The sequence below is a fragment of the Panthera onca genome, chromosome E3 (genome assembly GCF_046562875.1).
Source record: "Panthera onca isolate mPanOnc1 chromosome E3, mPanOnc1 haplotype 2, whole genome shotgun sequence".
Taxonomy (NCBI): domain Eukaryota; kingdom Metazoa; phylum Chordata; class Mammalia; order Carnivora; family Felidae; genus Panthera; species Panthera onca.
In genome coordinates, this window is record NC_138354.1 from 4,608,179 (window position 1) to 4,620,589 (window position 12,411).

The following is a 12,411-nucleotide window of genomic DNA, read 5'->3' on the forward strand; positions in this document are numbered from 1 at the left end:
TTGGGACATGCCTTGCTTTAATGGAATGGTCGCCAGAAGTGTCAGGACAGTAACTGTCAAATCTGAATTCCCTCTTATTCAAAATACGGGTTGGATCAGTTTACAGGGAAGCTGTAATGAAGTAAGACCAACCAGGTGGCTTTAACCACAGAAGTGCATTGTCTCCAGTTCTGGAGGCTGGGAGTCTGAGATCCAGGCGTGGACAGGGCTGGTTCCCTCTGAGGGCGGTGGGGGCGGGTGTGCTCCATCTTCTTTCCTTGGCTTGTAGGTGACCATCTTCTCTCCATGTGTCATCACATTGTCTTACCTCTACTTCAGTGTCTCTGCGTCCAAATTTCCCCTTTTTATAAGGACGCCACCCATACCGAATTAGTGCCCATCCTAATGGCCTCATTTTTTTAGACTTGATTTCCTCCGTAAAGACCTAACCACCAAATAAGATCACATTCTGAAGTACTAGGGGGTTAGGACCTCAACACATGAACAGGGTGGTGGGGATAGGGGCACACAATTCACCCACAGCATTCGTGTACCCGGTCACATCAAATTCACTACAAGTGCTTTCTCACTGCTTTGCTTATGCTGTGGGAAAGGCCCTTAAAGATCATCTTATCTACACCTTTTATTTTATAGATGAAGAAATGGGGGCTTGGAAGGAGGAAGGATTTGCCCAAGGGCACATACTAGTTTATAATAGAACCACTACTTTCCCATTCCCCATCCCCACCTCCATCTTTTGATAGGCACATCATACTAACTGGCTTATGTCCTCCAGATTGTCTGGGCAGATGGAGAAGAGAATGGGATGAATGGGATATAGGACTTGAATCAGAGCAGTCGAGGTGAAACCTGGGATCCTGCTTCAGTCTTTTGAGTTTCACATCCTTTGTTTCTCAAAGACAAAACTCAGGGGCGCCTGGGTGGCTCAGCTGGTTAAGCACCTGACTCTTGATTTCAGCTCAGGTCATGATCTCATGGTTTGTGAGTTCGAGCCCTGTGTTGGGCTCTGTGCTGACAGCATGAAGCCTGCTGGGTATTCTCTTTCTCCTCTCTCTCTGCCCCTCCCCCAATGTCTGTCTGTCTCTTTCTCTCTCAAATAAATTAATTTTTAAAAAGGACAAATCCCAGAACCCTGTCTTCTCAACTCAACAAAGAAAATGAGACAATCCTCCTGAAAATGCCTTATAAAGGATAATTCTTTATCTCAAAACAAGATTTGAAACCATAAATGGGCACATTGGTGTGTAGATAACATTTTATAGCACTTAAGAGAGGCAATGATATCAGACTACAACTAACATGATTTTAGGACCCACTGAGAGCGTGTCAGACATGGTGGAGGGGAGCATAAAAGTTAAAGACCAAGGGGCGCCTGGGTGGCTCAGTCAGTTGAGTGTCTGACTTTGGCTCAGGTTATGATCTCCCGGTTCATGGGTTCGAGCCCTGCATCAGGCTCTGTGCTGACAGTTCAGCTTCAGATCTGTGTCTCCCTCTCTCTCTCTGACCCTCTCCCACTTGCACTCTGTCTCTCTCTCAAAAAGAAATAAACATTAAAAATCTGTAAATAAATTTAACACAGTGTTTAAAACTTGACATGTAATTGTTAAAAAAAAAAAAAGTTAAAGACTTTAATGATTAGCTTCTGACACCAGATCTTAGAGGTCAGTATCAAGAATCTCATCCCATCTCCCCATCCCAGACACTCTGTGTCATCTTCCTAGGGGTTTCTCTAGGTCTTACAGGTCACAGGAGGGAAGTACAGAGACCATCACTCACTAGAGAATGACAGGCCAGGGTGAGCAGCCCCTGGCGAGACAGGACTTCCTAGTGGAGAGAGCAGTTTTTCACCAATACATGCACAGTCACTCAGGATGAACTCTGCTCATGGGTCTATGTATCCAAATCGGCACCCAGGCTGCTGGACAGGTTGTCACCAATAAACTGGCCAGAGGATTGAAGGCTGGTTCCAAAGGACCCCTCAGCCTTGGACTCAAGGCCTGGCCGTGGTCTTGGCATGTCAGGTATAGATCATGGCTTATTTCATGCAAGTGTGGCTTTGCTTTCTTTAGGACCCCCATTGCCCTGGGGCGCCTGGGTGGCTCAGTCAAACATCTGACTCTGGATGTTGTGATCTCACTGTCACGGGATCAAGCCCCATGTTGGGCTCTGTGCTGAGCGTGGAGTCTGCTTGAGATTCTCTCTTTGTCTGCCCCTCCCCCACTCACTCTCTCTCTCAAAATAAATAAACTTAAAAAAAAAAAAAAAAAGGATCCCTATTACCCTGACCTGGGTGGCATGTCCCACAGAGAGATTTCCAAATCTGAATGTGCATCAGTAAATAAGTTAGAGGCGCCTGGATGGCTGAGTCAGTTAAGTGACTGACTCTTGATTTCAGCTCAGGTCATGATCTCAAGGTTCGTGAGTTTGAGCCCTGTACTGGGCTCCGTACTGATGGTGTGGAGCCTGCTTGGGATCCTGTTTCTTCCTCCCTCTCTGCCCCTCCCCAGCTTGCTCCTTCTCTCTCAAAATAAATAAATAAACTTTAAAAAGTAAAATAAAGGGGCGCCTGGTTGGCTCAGTCGGTTAAGCGTCCGACTTCGGCTCAGGTCACGATCTCGCGGTCCGTGAGTTTGAGCCCCGCGTCGGGCTCTGGGCTGACGGCTCAGAGCCTGGAGCCTGCTTCGGATTCTGTGTCTCCCTCCCTCTCTGACCCTCCCCCGTTCATGCTCTGTCTCTCTCTGTCTCAAAAATAAATAAACTTAAAAAAAAAAAAAAAGTAAAATAAAAAACAATAAGTTAAAGTGGGCCCTACCCCAGTTCTGTTGAACTAGAACCAATGAGGCTGGATCCGGTATCTGTATCTCAGTTACTTTCCCCATGTGGTCCTCACGCCAGAAGGACTGCACTTGCAAAGCACTTCTGTTTCATCCTGCCAGTATTTCTGCAGTAGCTACAGCCACTGTTATATTAAACTGCCTCCACGGGGGGGGGGGGAAGAGACAGAGAAGAAGTACCAGTTTGCTCTTCCCCGTCTGAGCTGTTTAGCCCATTTTTGGGCAATGTACCAACAATGTATCTTAGGATGGGCCCTGCCTAACTGTGGAACATCCAGACAAGGCGGTGGGGGAGAAAGGAGTATGCAAACTGTCTTGAAGAATCCCCTTCTTCAAAGTAATCCGGGCTTTCATGGCACAGAAGAGAAACTCGAATAGGGACAGAGTATCTGCCTTCTAGTACCGGGAAGCTAGCTTCATCAGGAGGGAGAGTGGCCTTCCATTTTGTTATGGAAGGACCCAACCAGCTATGATGGCTGAACGCATCATGAATGGAATTTAAGTGCAAACTGGCTTCCTAGGAGTTGAGCTTCTCCAGGGATGAGTCATGTGTCCTTCACACAGCAGTGCCTCTTCCATCAGTGGGGAGCTGTGGGGGGGCCCCAGGCCCAAGGATACTGTGCAGGAACCCCAAGGCTGTCTGCATGCTCTCCGAGACCTCGTCCGAGTCTGAAAGTTGACGATTGCAAACAAAGGAGACGCTCAGTCCCTGTGCCTTGGATCAACTACTTTCTAACGATCTCGGCCTTATTCAGGTAAAACCGACAAAAAGTGGAAAGATATTTAAAGCGCGCATCCAGGCGATTTGATATATGTATCCACCATGAAAGGATTCTTCCCATCCAGTTAATTAACATGTCGATCACCTCACATGCTCACCTTTTTTGGGGTTAGAACGCTTAAGTTCTTAGCAAATTTCACTTATACAACACAGCGTTATCAACTGTGGTTCCCATGTTTTATTTGAGATCCTTAGACCTCATTCATCTTATCACTGAAAGTCCGCACCCTGGCAAACCTCTCTTTTACCTTCTGTTTCTATGAGTTTGACCTTTTTTTTTTTTAAGATTCCACACATAAAGGATACCACGCAGTATTTCTCTTTCTCTGTCTAGCTTATTTCACTCAGCACAATGCCCTCGAGGTCCATCCGTGTTGTCACAAATGGCAGGATATCCCTCAGGTCTCCATGCATGTACCTTACACCTTCTTTAGCCATGCATCCGTCGACGGACACAGGTTATCTTGGCTGTTGTGAGTAATGCTGCAGTGAACACAGGAGGGCAGACATCTCTTTAATATCCTGCTTTCATTTTCTCTCGGTATATACCCAGAAGTGGGGTTGTGGGATCATACGGCAGTTCTGTGTTGAGAACCCTCCACGTTGTTTTCTGGGTGAACTGATTTGACTTCACTTATGCCTGGGTGGGGCTAATTAGAAATACGTAAGTGATGAAAATACAAAATAAAACTCTAGGCCCATCCTGAATAACAGATGTGCTTCTCATCGAAGTTCAAACAGCGGATGGAAAGCAGGACTCAGAGCCAAGATGTGGAAACGACCCAGGTGTCCATCAACAGATGGATGAACTAAATGTGGTATGTAAATACATATGTGTATCATATTGTTATTATATTATTATGAAAGGAACATGCAAAAACATGTAGACACACGATGGCTATTACGCATCCTTAAGAGGAAGGGAACTGTGACATGCTAGAACATGGATGAGGCTTGAGGACATTTTGCTGAATGAAATAAGTCAGAAACGAATGGACAAACACTGCACGCTTCCATGATGGGGGGTACCTGGAAGTGGCCGTGTCCATAGAGACAGAAAGTAGGACGGTGGTTGCCAGGGGCTGGGGCGGGGTGGGGGAAGGTGGGGAGGTGGTCCTTACCGGGTGCAGAGTTGCAGCTTCAGGCAAGATAAAAAAGTTCTGGAGATGGATGGTGCTGAGGGCAGCGCAATAGCACAATAATGTATGTGTGCCTCATGCCACTGAATTATACCGTTAAAAATGGTTAAAATGATGAATTTTATGTTATGGTATTTTACCGAAGAAAGAAAGAAAGAAAGAAAGAAAGAAAGAAAGAAAGAAAGAAAGAAAGAAAGAAAGAAAAAGGAAGGAAGGAAGGAAGGAAGGAAGGAAAGAAAGGAAGGAAGAAAGAAAAGAAAGAAGAAAGAAAAAGAAAAAAAGAAAGAAAGAAAAGGAAGGAAGGAAGGAAGGAAGGAAGGAAGGAAGGAAGAAAGGAAAAGGAAGGAAAGGGAAGGGAAGGGACAGGAGGGAAGGAGAGGGGAGAGAGGGTAGGTGAGAGAGGGGATGGGAGGGGAGGGGAGGGGAGGGGAGGGGAGGGGAGGGGAGGGGAGGGAAGGGAAGGGAAGGGAAGGGAAGGGAAAGGAAAGGAAAGGAAAGGAAAGGAAAGGAAAGGAAAGGAAAGGAAAGGAAAGGAAGAAAGGGCAAGTCTCAGATGCCCGGGTGAGAAGCAGAGGTAGGAGGTAGGTAGGAGGAAGGAGGTTCAGACGACGCTTCCTCTGATACCACAGGGACAACCAGTTGGCCATCCGCATTACTACATCCATACTTTCATGTGTCTCCCCACCTCAATAAAACACATTCTGTCCTGGCGATTTTTCCATTTAGTCTTCTTGTGTGTGTGCCATTTTCTTCTTAGGATACACAAATGGTAGTGAAATTTCTGGGTCAGGAGTGATACACATGCTCACAAACTTTATCTGCAGACCGGAGCTGATTAATGGCAACTGACGGGCAGGTTTGGAGCGACCCATAGACTTCAGAAACTGTAGACACCATTTGAAGCGTGTGTGAGCACGCTTCAAACAGTCTCCCCAAAAAGTCTCTCGGGCTTGGTAGAGCATGAGTGTCCCTCCAGCCCAGAATCGCATCAGTAAACATAGTGTCAGTAAACATCGAGCACAGGAGCTCTGTCAAATTCGGCATTTTGAACTAGCTTTTAACCCAACAAATCAATGTCCCTGGGACCTTCTTTACATACTGATTTCACTCTCACAAGGTCTTACCTTCCTGCTAAATTTCCTTGTTGGCTTCCTCCCTCTCCCGCCAGACTGCGCCTTGAAATAGGAGTAGAGGGGTGGAGAGAGTCTGACATGGTTCAAGTTTAGCGTGGAGGGAGCCTGGCATCTGCTGGAGAGTGGTCCAGACTCTGGAGGACAGTTCTGGAGGACGGTCCAAGGCTGGGTTGGCGGCAGGAGATATCCTTTACCCCGATCTCCAAAGTGGACACCTGTCTGGCAGTTACGCGTGTTTTCCTTCAAACTGGTTGCCAGGCTGGAATGACCGATGACATCAGAGGCTTCTGACCTTCCTGATTGGAAGGATCAAACTCCATACTGCTTAGCAGCGGAGGTGGACAACAGCATCTTCTCAGAGCTTTTCTTCACTTCCAGCTTTTCCCCAGCTTAGAGAAGTGATAACGGGCTTGTGTTCAGCCAGAATCCAGAAGAGGAGTTTGAGCAGGACACAATCTAAGTTTTCTGGAAGGGAAGAAAGAGTTTGGGAGAAATCATGGCCGGTTGTCAACCGTGTTCCCGGTCTGAGGACCAGAGCCCACAGTCCAGCTCCTCAGGGTACCCCCTGGAGGCAGTAAGGGGTGAAGAAAGGCCAGGACCATCAGGTGAGGAAGCAGGAGGAAGAAGGGACTTGAGAGTGTTGACTAGGAAGGAGGAAGGGGTACAGAAGTCAGAAAGGAGCATGTGAGTAGGGTTTGTGTGACAGGAGAGATTCAGAGAGCCAGGACCTAAGGACAAGGATATCCCCATGGAAGGAAAACCTGGGGGGCAAGGAAGGAGGGTCAGAAGATGAGATCCTCAAATGAGATAAAGGAGGAGAGGAAATTATTCCACTATTCCATTATTCCAATGGGAGAAATTAACTATAATGAGGAAGAGTTTCGAGGACAGGGGATGGAACAGTGGCAAAGATGAATGGGGGCAGGTGGATATCAACAAGGCAGAAAGATGGAAAGATGGTTTGGGAGAGGCCAATAGTCTCCGAGGTCGGAGAGAATGAGGGGAGGTTTGGGTTGCGGAGGGGCTTGGGTGACCAATGGCTGAATCCCAAAGACAGAAGCTTTATATTGGAGCCTGGTTTGTTCACTCAGCCCCCCGGGTAGACCCCCATCCCCCGCCTCCCTCCCGTGGCTGGAAGAGGAGAAGGGAGGAGTCAGAGGAGGAGACAGCCCCAGGGGCTGAGGACGTCTGGGTCGTGGAGACGCTGTGTGGACTCAAGATGAAGTTGAAGAGACAGCGGTTGTCTTCAGTGCTGCCTGAGCACCATGCAGTTTTCAACAGGCTGCTGGGTAGGCAGAGCACCCTCCAATCCTATCCTTTCTTTTTTTTCCTTAAAAAACAAGAAACTTCCAATGCCTACACTTTTCCAATGGAAAAGAATTCTCTGCTAGCTGCTGAGCTCTGTCTCCATCCTTGGAGGACCCCATATTGATCCTCATCAGGGACACTTAAAAACGACAGAGGATTAGGTGACACTTGGAGAAAGCTCTGTCTTAGGGACAAGAAACCTTGGTTTTTGGTCATGCCCCTGGGACATCTCAGCTCTTAGTGGCCTTTTGAAACTAAATGCCATCATCTGTGTGAAGGGGGATGACAGGCCATCTTTGTACCCTGAGGGCACTGTCAAATGAGGAAATGATGGTGAATGACTCTATGGTCTCTATGGTCCCTGCTGCAGTACGTGATAATGACAGAGCACCACTGTTTACTTAAGATCCGAATCCTACCTCTCTCTTGGCCACCCCGCAAGGATACCACCATATTTTCTTGGCCAGGGAGTGGTCTCCTCTCACCTCTGCCCATCAGCCTCACCCTTGGCCACATCCTACAAGCTCCCCCAGGGGAAGCATCATTCTCCTCTTCACTCTGGAATGTTCCCACACTAACCCAGTCCTGGTTCCCAACCTAACACATGCCTTCTTCTCACAGAAGATCCTGTCGTTAAAAGATTCCTGGCCTGGGACAAAAACCTGAGGGTATCTGACAAGGTATCGTCTGTCACTCTCCACTAAGATGTACTCCCGCTCGCTCCAACGTCTGTCCCGGGGCAGGCGGATGCCTTCTGAACCCTCAGCTCTCCTTCTCTCTCCAACCTGATGCTGCCTACACTTCCCTCCAGGCGCCTCATGGTTTCTTGCAGATCCTCTGGGATCTGAACCCTTGTTGTGGCTCTCTGGCTGTTGTCACCTTAAGTCCCCTCTCCTCTCAGCTCCTGGGGGCTCCCCTTTGCTCCAGCTTATCAAAGACCCTCCTGAGGCTGGCTATCCTAAAGACAAGCCCCCAAAACAGCAGAGCGAGCCACCCTGGGAGCACCAGAAACTCTCCCCTTGACTTCCTGGGTTTGCAGCCAACCTTCTGAAACCAAATAAGTAGGTTCAGCCGACATGTGGGAGCATGAGCACCTGCTGAGGCCTTCCACGTCCTGCCCCCACTCTTCTCCCTCCCCTAGGACGTGACCCCTGTCTTATGGCTTTTTTCCTCTCCCCATCAGTATCTCCTGTCTATGGTCATAGCTTACTTCAGCCGTGCTGGCCTCTTCTCCTGGCAGTTCCAGCGAATCCACTTCTTCCTAGCACTGTGAGTATTTTGCCTCGGCCGTCAGTGCTACTCAACACCCTGTGACGATGGAGGGGAGAAGTGGGACTCTGGCCTTCATCTGTTGTTTTCAAGCTTATTTATTTACTTTGAGGGGGGAGAGCCAGAGAGGGAGGGAGAGAGAGAGAATCCCAAGCAGGCTCCACACTGTGGGCACAGAGCCCATCGCGGGGCACAAACTCACAAACCACGAGATCGCGACCTGAGCCAAAATCAAGAGTCAGATGCTTAACTGACTGAGCCACCCAGGCGCCCCTCATCTATTTTTTTAAACCTGTTTGTAACTGATTATTTTTTTAATCTTTTTTTTTTTAAACTGTTTAGTCTGTGTATGAAAACGATAGGATTATAGCGTAGCGTTTTTTATACTTTTCTTTCTAAACACAAATAACCCTAACATCAGTTAAGAGACTGAAGAATAGAAAACATAAAGCCATCCGAAGGGGAGAGAAGGAAGGAAGTGTACTGCCCTGCCCCAAGCCAAGAGCGAAGCCCAAGTGACATCCATCATTGTCTTCCTCTCCGCATTCCCTGCACAAATGCTTCAGTTCAGGCCCTCAGCACTCAGCACAGACCTACCGTAAACACTCCTGCTGGTGTCTTACAAGGCTGTCCCCAAGCCAGCGGGTGTTATGTGCCTCAAGTCCTTCCAAAGCACCCTTCTCTTGCTTCATCTTCCAACTTCGCCGGCCAGTGGCGCTCTTGGGCAAGGCCAGAGCTCCCAGTTTGGATCCAACCCTCTCCACCCAACCTGCCAAGTACCTTTCCCTCTGTTTCTATATTGCGGTTTCTGTCTAGCTGATTTTACACATGCACCTGAAGAAAATGACCTGTCCTCAAGGTTGATTCCAACTCCCAAATCTTCAGATGCTCCCCTGACCTCTCTGACTTTTGTACCTGAGTAGCGCTTCTGTTAAAATCTTAGCCTCATAGGGCACTGAGGTGACTCAGTCAGTTGAGCATTTGGCTCAGGTCATGATCTCATGGTTCAGGAGTTTGAGCCCCACATCCGGCTCTGTGCTGTCCCCACAGAGCCTGCTTGGGATCCTCTGTACCCCCATCTCTCTGCCCTTGCCCCACTCACATTTTCTTTCTCTCTCTCTCTCAGAAATAAATGAACATTAAAAAAACATTTTCAGGGAGCTTGTGTGGCTCAGTTGGTTAAGCGTCCGACTTCGGGTCACGTCATGATCTCGTAGTATGTGAGTCCAAGACCCATGTCATGCTCTGTGCTGACAGCTCAGAGCCTGGAGCCTGCAGCCTCCTTCAGATTCCATGTTTCCCTCTCCCTCTGCCCCTCCCCCACTCATTCTCTCTCTCACTCCCCGCCCCCTGTCTGTCTCTCTCTCTCTCAAAAATACACATTAAAAAACATTTTCAAAAAATAATCCTAGTCTTATGGATATTTTGGACTATAGTTATTTAAAAAATATATTTAATGTTTATTTTTGAGAGAGAGAGAGAGAGAGAGAGAGAGAGCGAGCATGAGCAGGGGAGGGGCAGAGAGAGACAGAGGCAGAATCTGAAACAGGTTCCAGGCTCTGAGCTGTCAGCACAGAGCCTGACGCGGGGCTCTATCTCACAAGGTGAGCTGTGAGATCGTGACCTGAGCCAAAGTCTGATGCTTAAATGACTGAGCCACCCAGGTGCCCCTGGACTATAGTTATTTCTTATCCAGCCCCCATACCCCCTTCCCCAGTCCCATTAGACTAGACACCTGTTGAAGGCAGGTCTTGTCAAAATACCTCCACACTCTCCTCTCCAAACACTCAACACAATCCCTTCCATTCTGCAAATGTTTAAGTTATTTTAAACCAATGAGGTAATCAGTATTGCACTTGACCATGAGAGAAAGCATTCATTCATTCACTCATTCATTCACTGAACAAAAACTCCCCAAGTGTATCTTATGTGCCAAGGACCATGAGGCGATGAGAAGAAGGATGGGGAGAATGCATGTTGAACTAATGCATCCACATGAACCAAGTCCTACATTAGTCATTTGGTAGGAAAGCCACTTTCTGCAGAAATAGAGTGGACTCAGCTCCTGGCCGCAGGAACTGTGTATGTCCCCAGTCCACACAGGGAGACAGGTGTGTGCACAGACACGGTGAAGGGCAAGGGGCGGGCATGGGGTTGGGAACACAGGGCAGGACGTGCCCACCGGCTTCCCTGCTGAGTTCTGTCTTGTCATCACGGTGGGAGACGTCTCTGCCCAGCAGTGACTTCCTGGTGACTGGATGGCATCTGGAGACATTGGGTAGTGAGCAGCCAGCAGCCTGTGTCCTTTCTGGGAAGCTGAGCGTGTGTGTGTGTGTGTGTGTGTGTGTGTGTGTGTGTGGTGGGGGGGTCCTGCCTGTCCTGCTCCTGACCAGCAACCTGACATCTCTCTCCAGCTACCTGGCCAATGATATGGAAGAAGATAACCAGGCCCCCAAACAGGCCATCTTTTCATTCCTGTACGGGAAGAACCGCTCCCAGCGTCCCTTGTTTCACAAACTGCGGTTTCAATTCATCCGATCCATGGGCTGGAAGACCAGGGTGTCCCGGGAAGAGTGTGAGGAGGTGGGTGGGCTGTGGCGACTTGGGGGGGTGGTGCCCAGTGGGAGACAGAGGGAAATATGGAGGGACACGGGATTCGGGATGAGAAAGAATGAAAGCCTGGACGGTGGCAGGGAGGGGCGCCTACCTGGAGGTTGTCTGCTCAGGGGGCCGTCTGTCTTCCAGATCCAGGCTTTTGATCCAGAGCTGTGGGTGTGGGGGCGAGATCGCACCCTCATGCCCTAGAGTTCCCGGGACCACGGAGGCCTGAGGTCATCGGCCTGAGAGAAGGTAGGTCTGTGTCCTCAAGGGTACAGGCAGAATGATTTATTGTCCACTTAGGAACTCGGAGGAGTCTAATTGCTGGACGCATGCTCATTGCCCCCCATCCCACACATCAGCCTTCCACACACTGTGAAGTGGGGGCGGCCACACAGCCAGACGCTGACTCACGTCCCAGCCACGAGCTGACAACCACACACCAGGCATGACCTCAGGGAGATATGTGGGTGCCAGACCTCAGGAAAACCAGTTTGTCACAGAGGCATGGACTTGGCTGAAATAACTGCATCCAAAGCAATTGGGCCTGGATGACAGTTTTGACGACATGTTGATTTTTTGTGTGAAATAGGAAAGTTTCTAATTTTTCCGTATATTGTGTTTTGACTTTCTCGTTTTAACTCATTTTTGGCCTTTAATCCCTGAGAGACTATTAACTCTAGGGATTTACTTACAACAAAATAAATGTCTAACAATACGATATTTGATGGAAACAGCCTACCTGTCCAGTAATAAAAGATAAATTATGACTAGCTATGTCTTCATCCAAATTTGCTTTCGAGCGAGTTGCTTATGGCCAGACCACATATGTGTTCTCACCTCACCTGGCCCACTTCCAGAACAGTCTCTTATCTTGTTCAATCACACGTTTCCCCTCAGGTTTATGGTCAAGGAAGTTTGTCAGAACGAGTGAAGGTTAAGGAATACCAGTTTCAGCATGGCTTATTGTGATCGACACATAGTGACAGATTTGGGCAGAGGATTTAAGTAAAGATGTGGTCCGAATTGTGCGAACTGGCTCTCTTAGTCTGTTCAGGCTCCTATAACAAAGTACCACAGACTTACGAACAGCAGACACTTCTTTCTCACAGTTGGGAGACTGGGAGGCTGAGAGCAAGATGCCAGACCGTTTTCTGGGCTGCAGACTGCCACCTTCTCGCTGTGTCCTCACCACCTTCTCGCTGCGTCTTCACACAGCGGAAAGGGAGAGCTAGCTCCCTGGGGTCTCTTTTATCAGGGCACTAGTCTCATTTATGAGGCCTCCACTCATGACCTAATCATCTCCCAAAGGTGCCATGTTCTAACACCATCACCTTCTGGGTTAGGAT

At 48.5% G+C, this 12,411-nt stretch overlaps 1 protein-coding gene and 1 long non-coding RNA gene across 4 annotated transcripts in view; one reads left to right on the forward strand and one right to left on the reverse strand.

The window, feature by feature from the left end:
• LOC132689634 (uncharacterized) overlaps positions 1-12,411 on the reverse strand; it is a 16,525-nt gene continuing 4,114 nt past the window's right edge. For 2 of the 3 annotated variants that reach the window (XR_013552864.1, XR_013552865.2), the window contains exons 3-5: positions 11,172-11,304; positions 8,406-8,503; positions 6,238-6,352 (exon numbers count right to left, since the gene is read on the reverse strand). This is a non-coding gene — a long non-coding RNA (uncharacterized LOC132689634). Of the gene's footprint in view, positions 3,504-5,878; positions 6,353-8,405; positions 8,504-11,171; positions 11,305-12,411 lie in introns of those variants that run through there. The other variant, XR_013552863.2, reaches the window with a different exon arrangement.
• LOC132689633 (speedy protein E4) lies at positions 6,346-11,294 on the forward strand. The gene is made up of 6 exons (XM_060649583.1): positions 6,346-6,492; positions 6,979-7,176; positions 7,817-7,875; positions 8,379-8,464; positions 10,879-11,047; positions 11,210-11,294. Exons 1-6 carry the CDS (start codon positions 6,384-6,386, stop codon positions 11,267-11,269), a joined length of 681 nt encoding a protein of 226 aa, XP_060505566.1. The 5' UTR covers positions 6,346-6,383; the 3' UTR covers positions 11,270-11,294.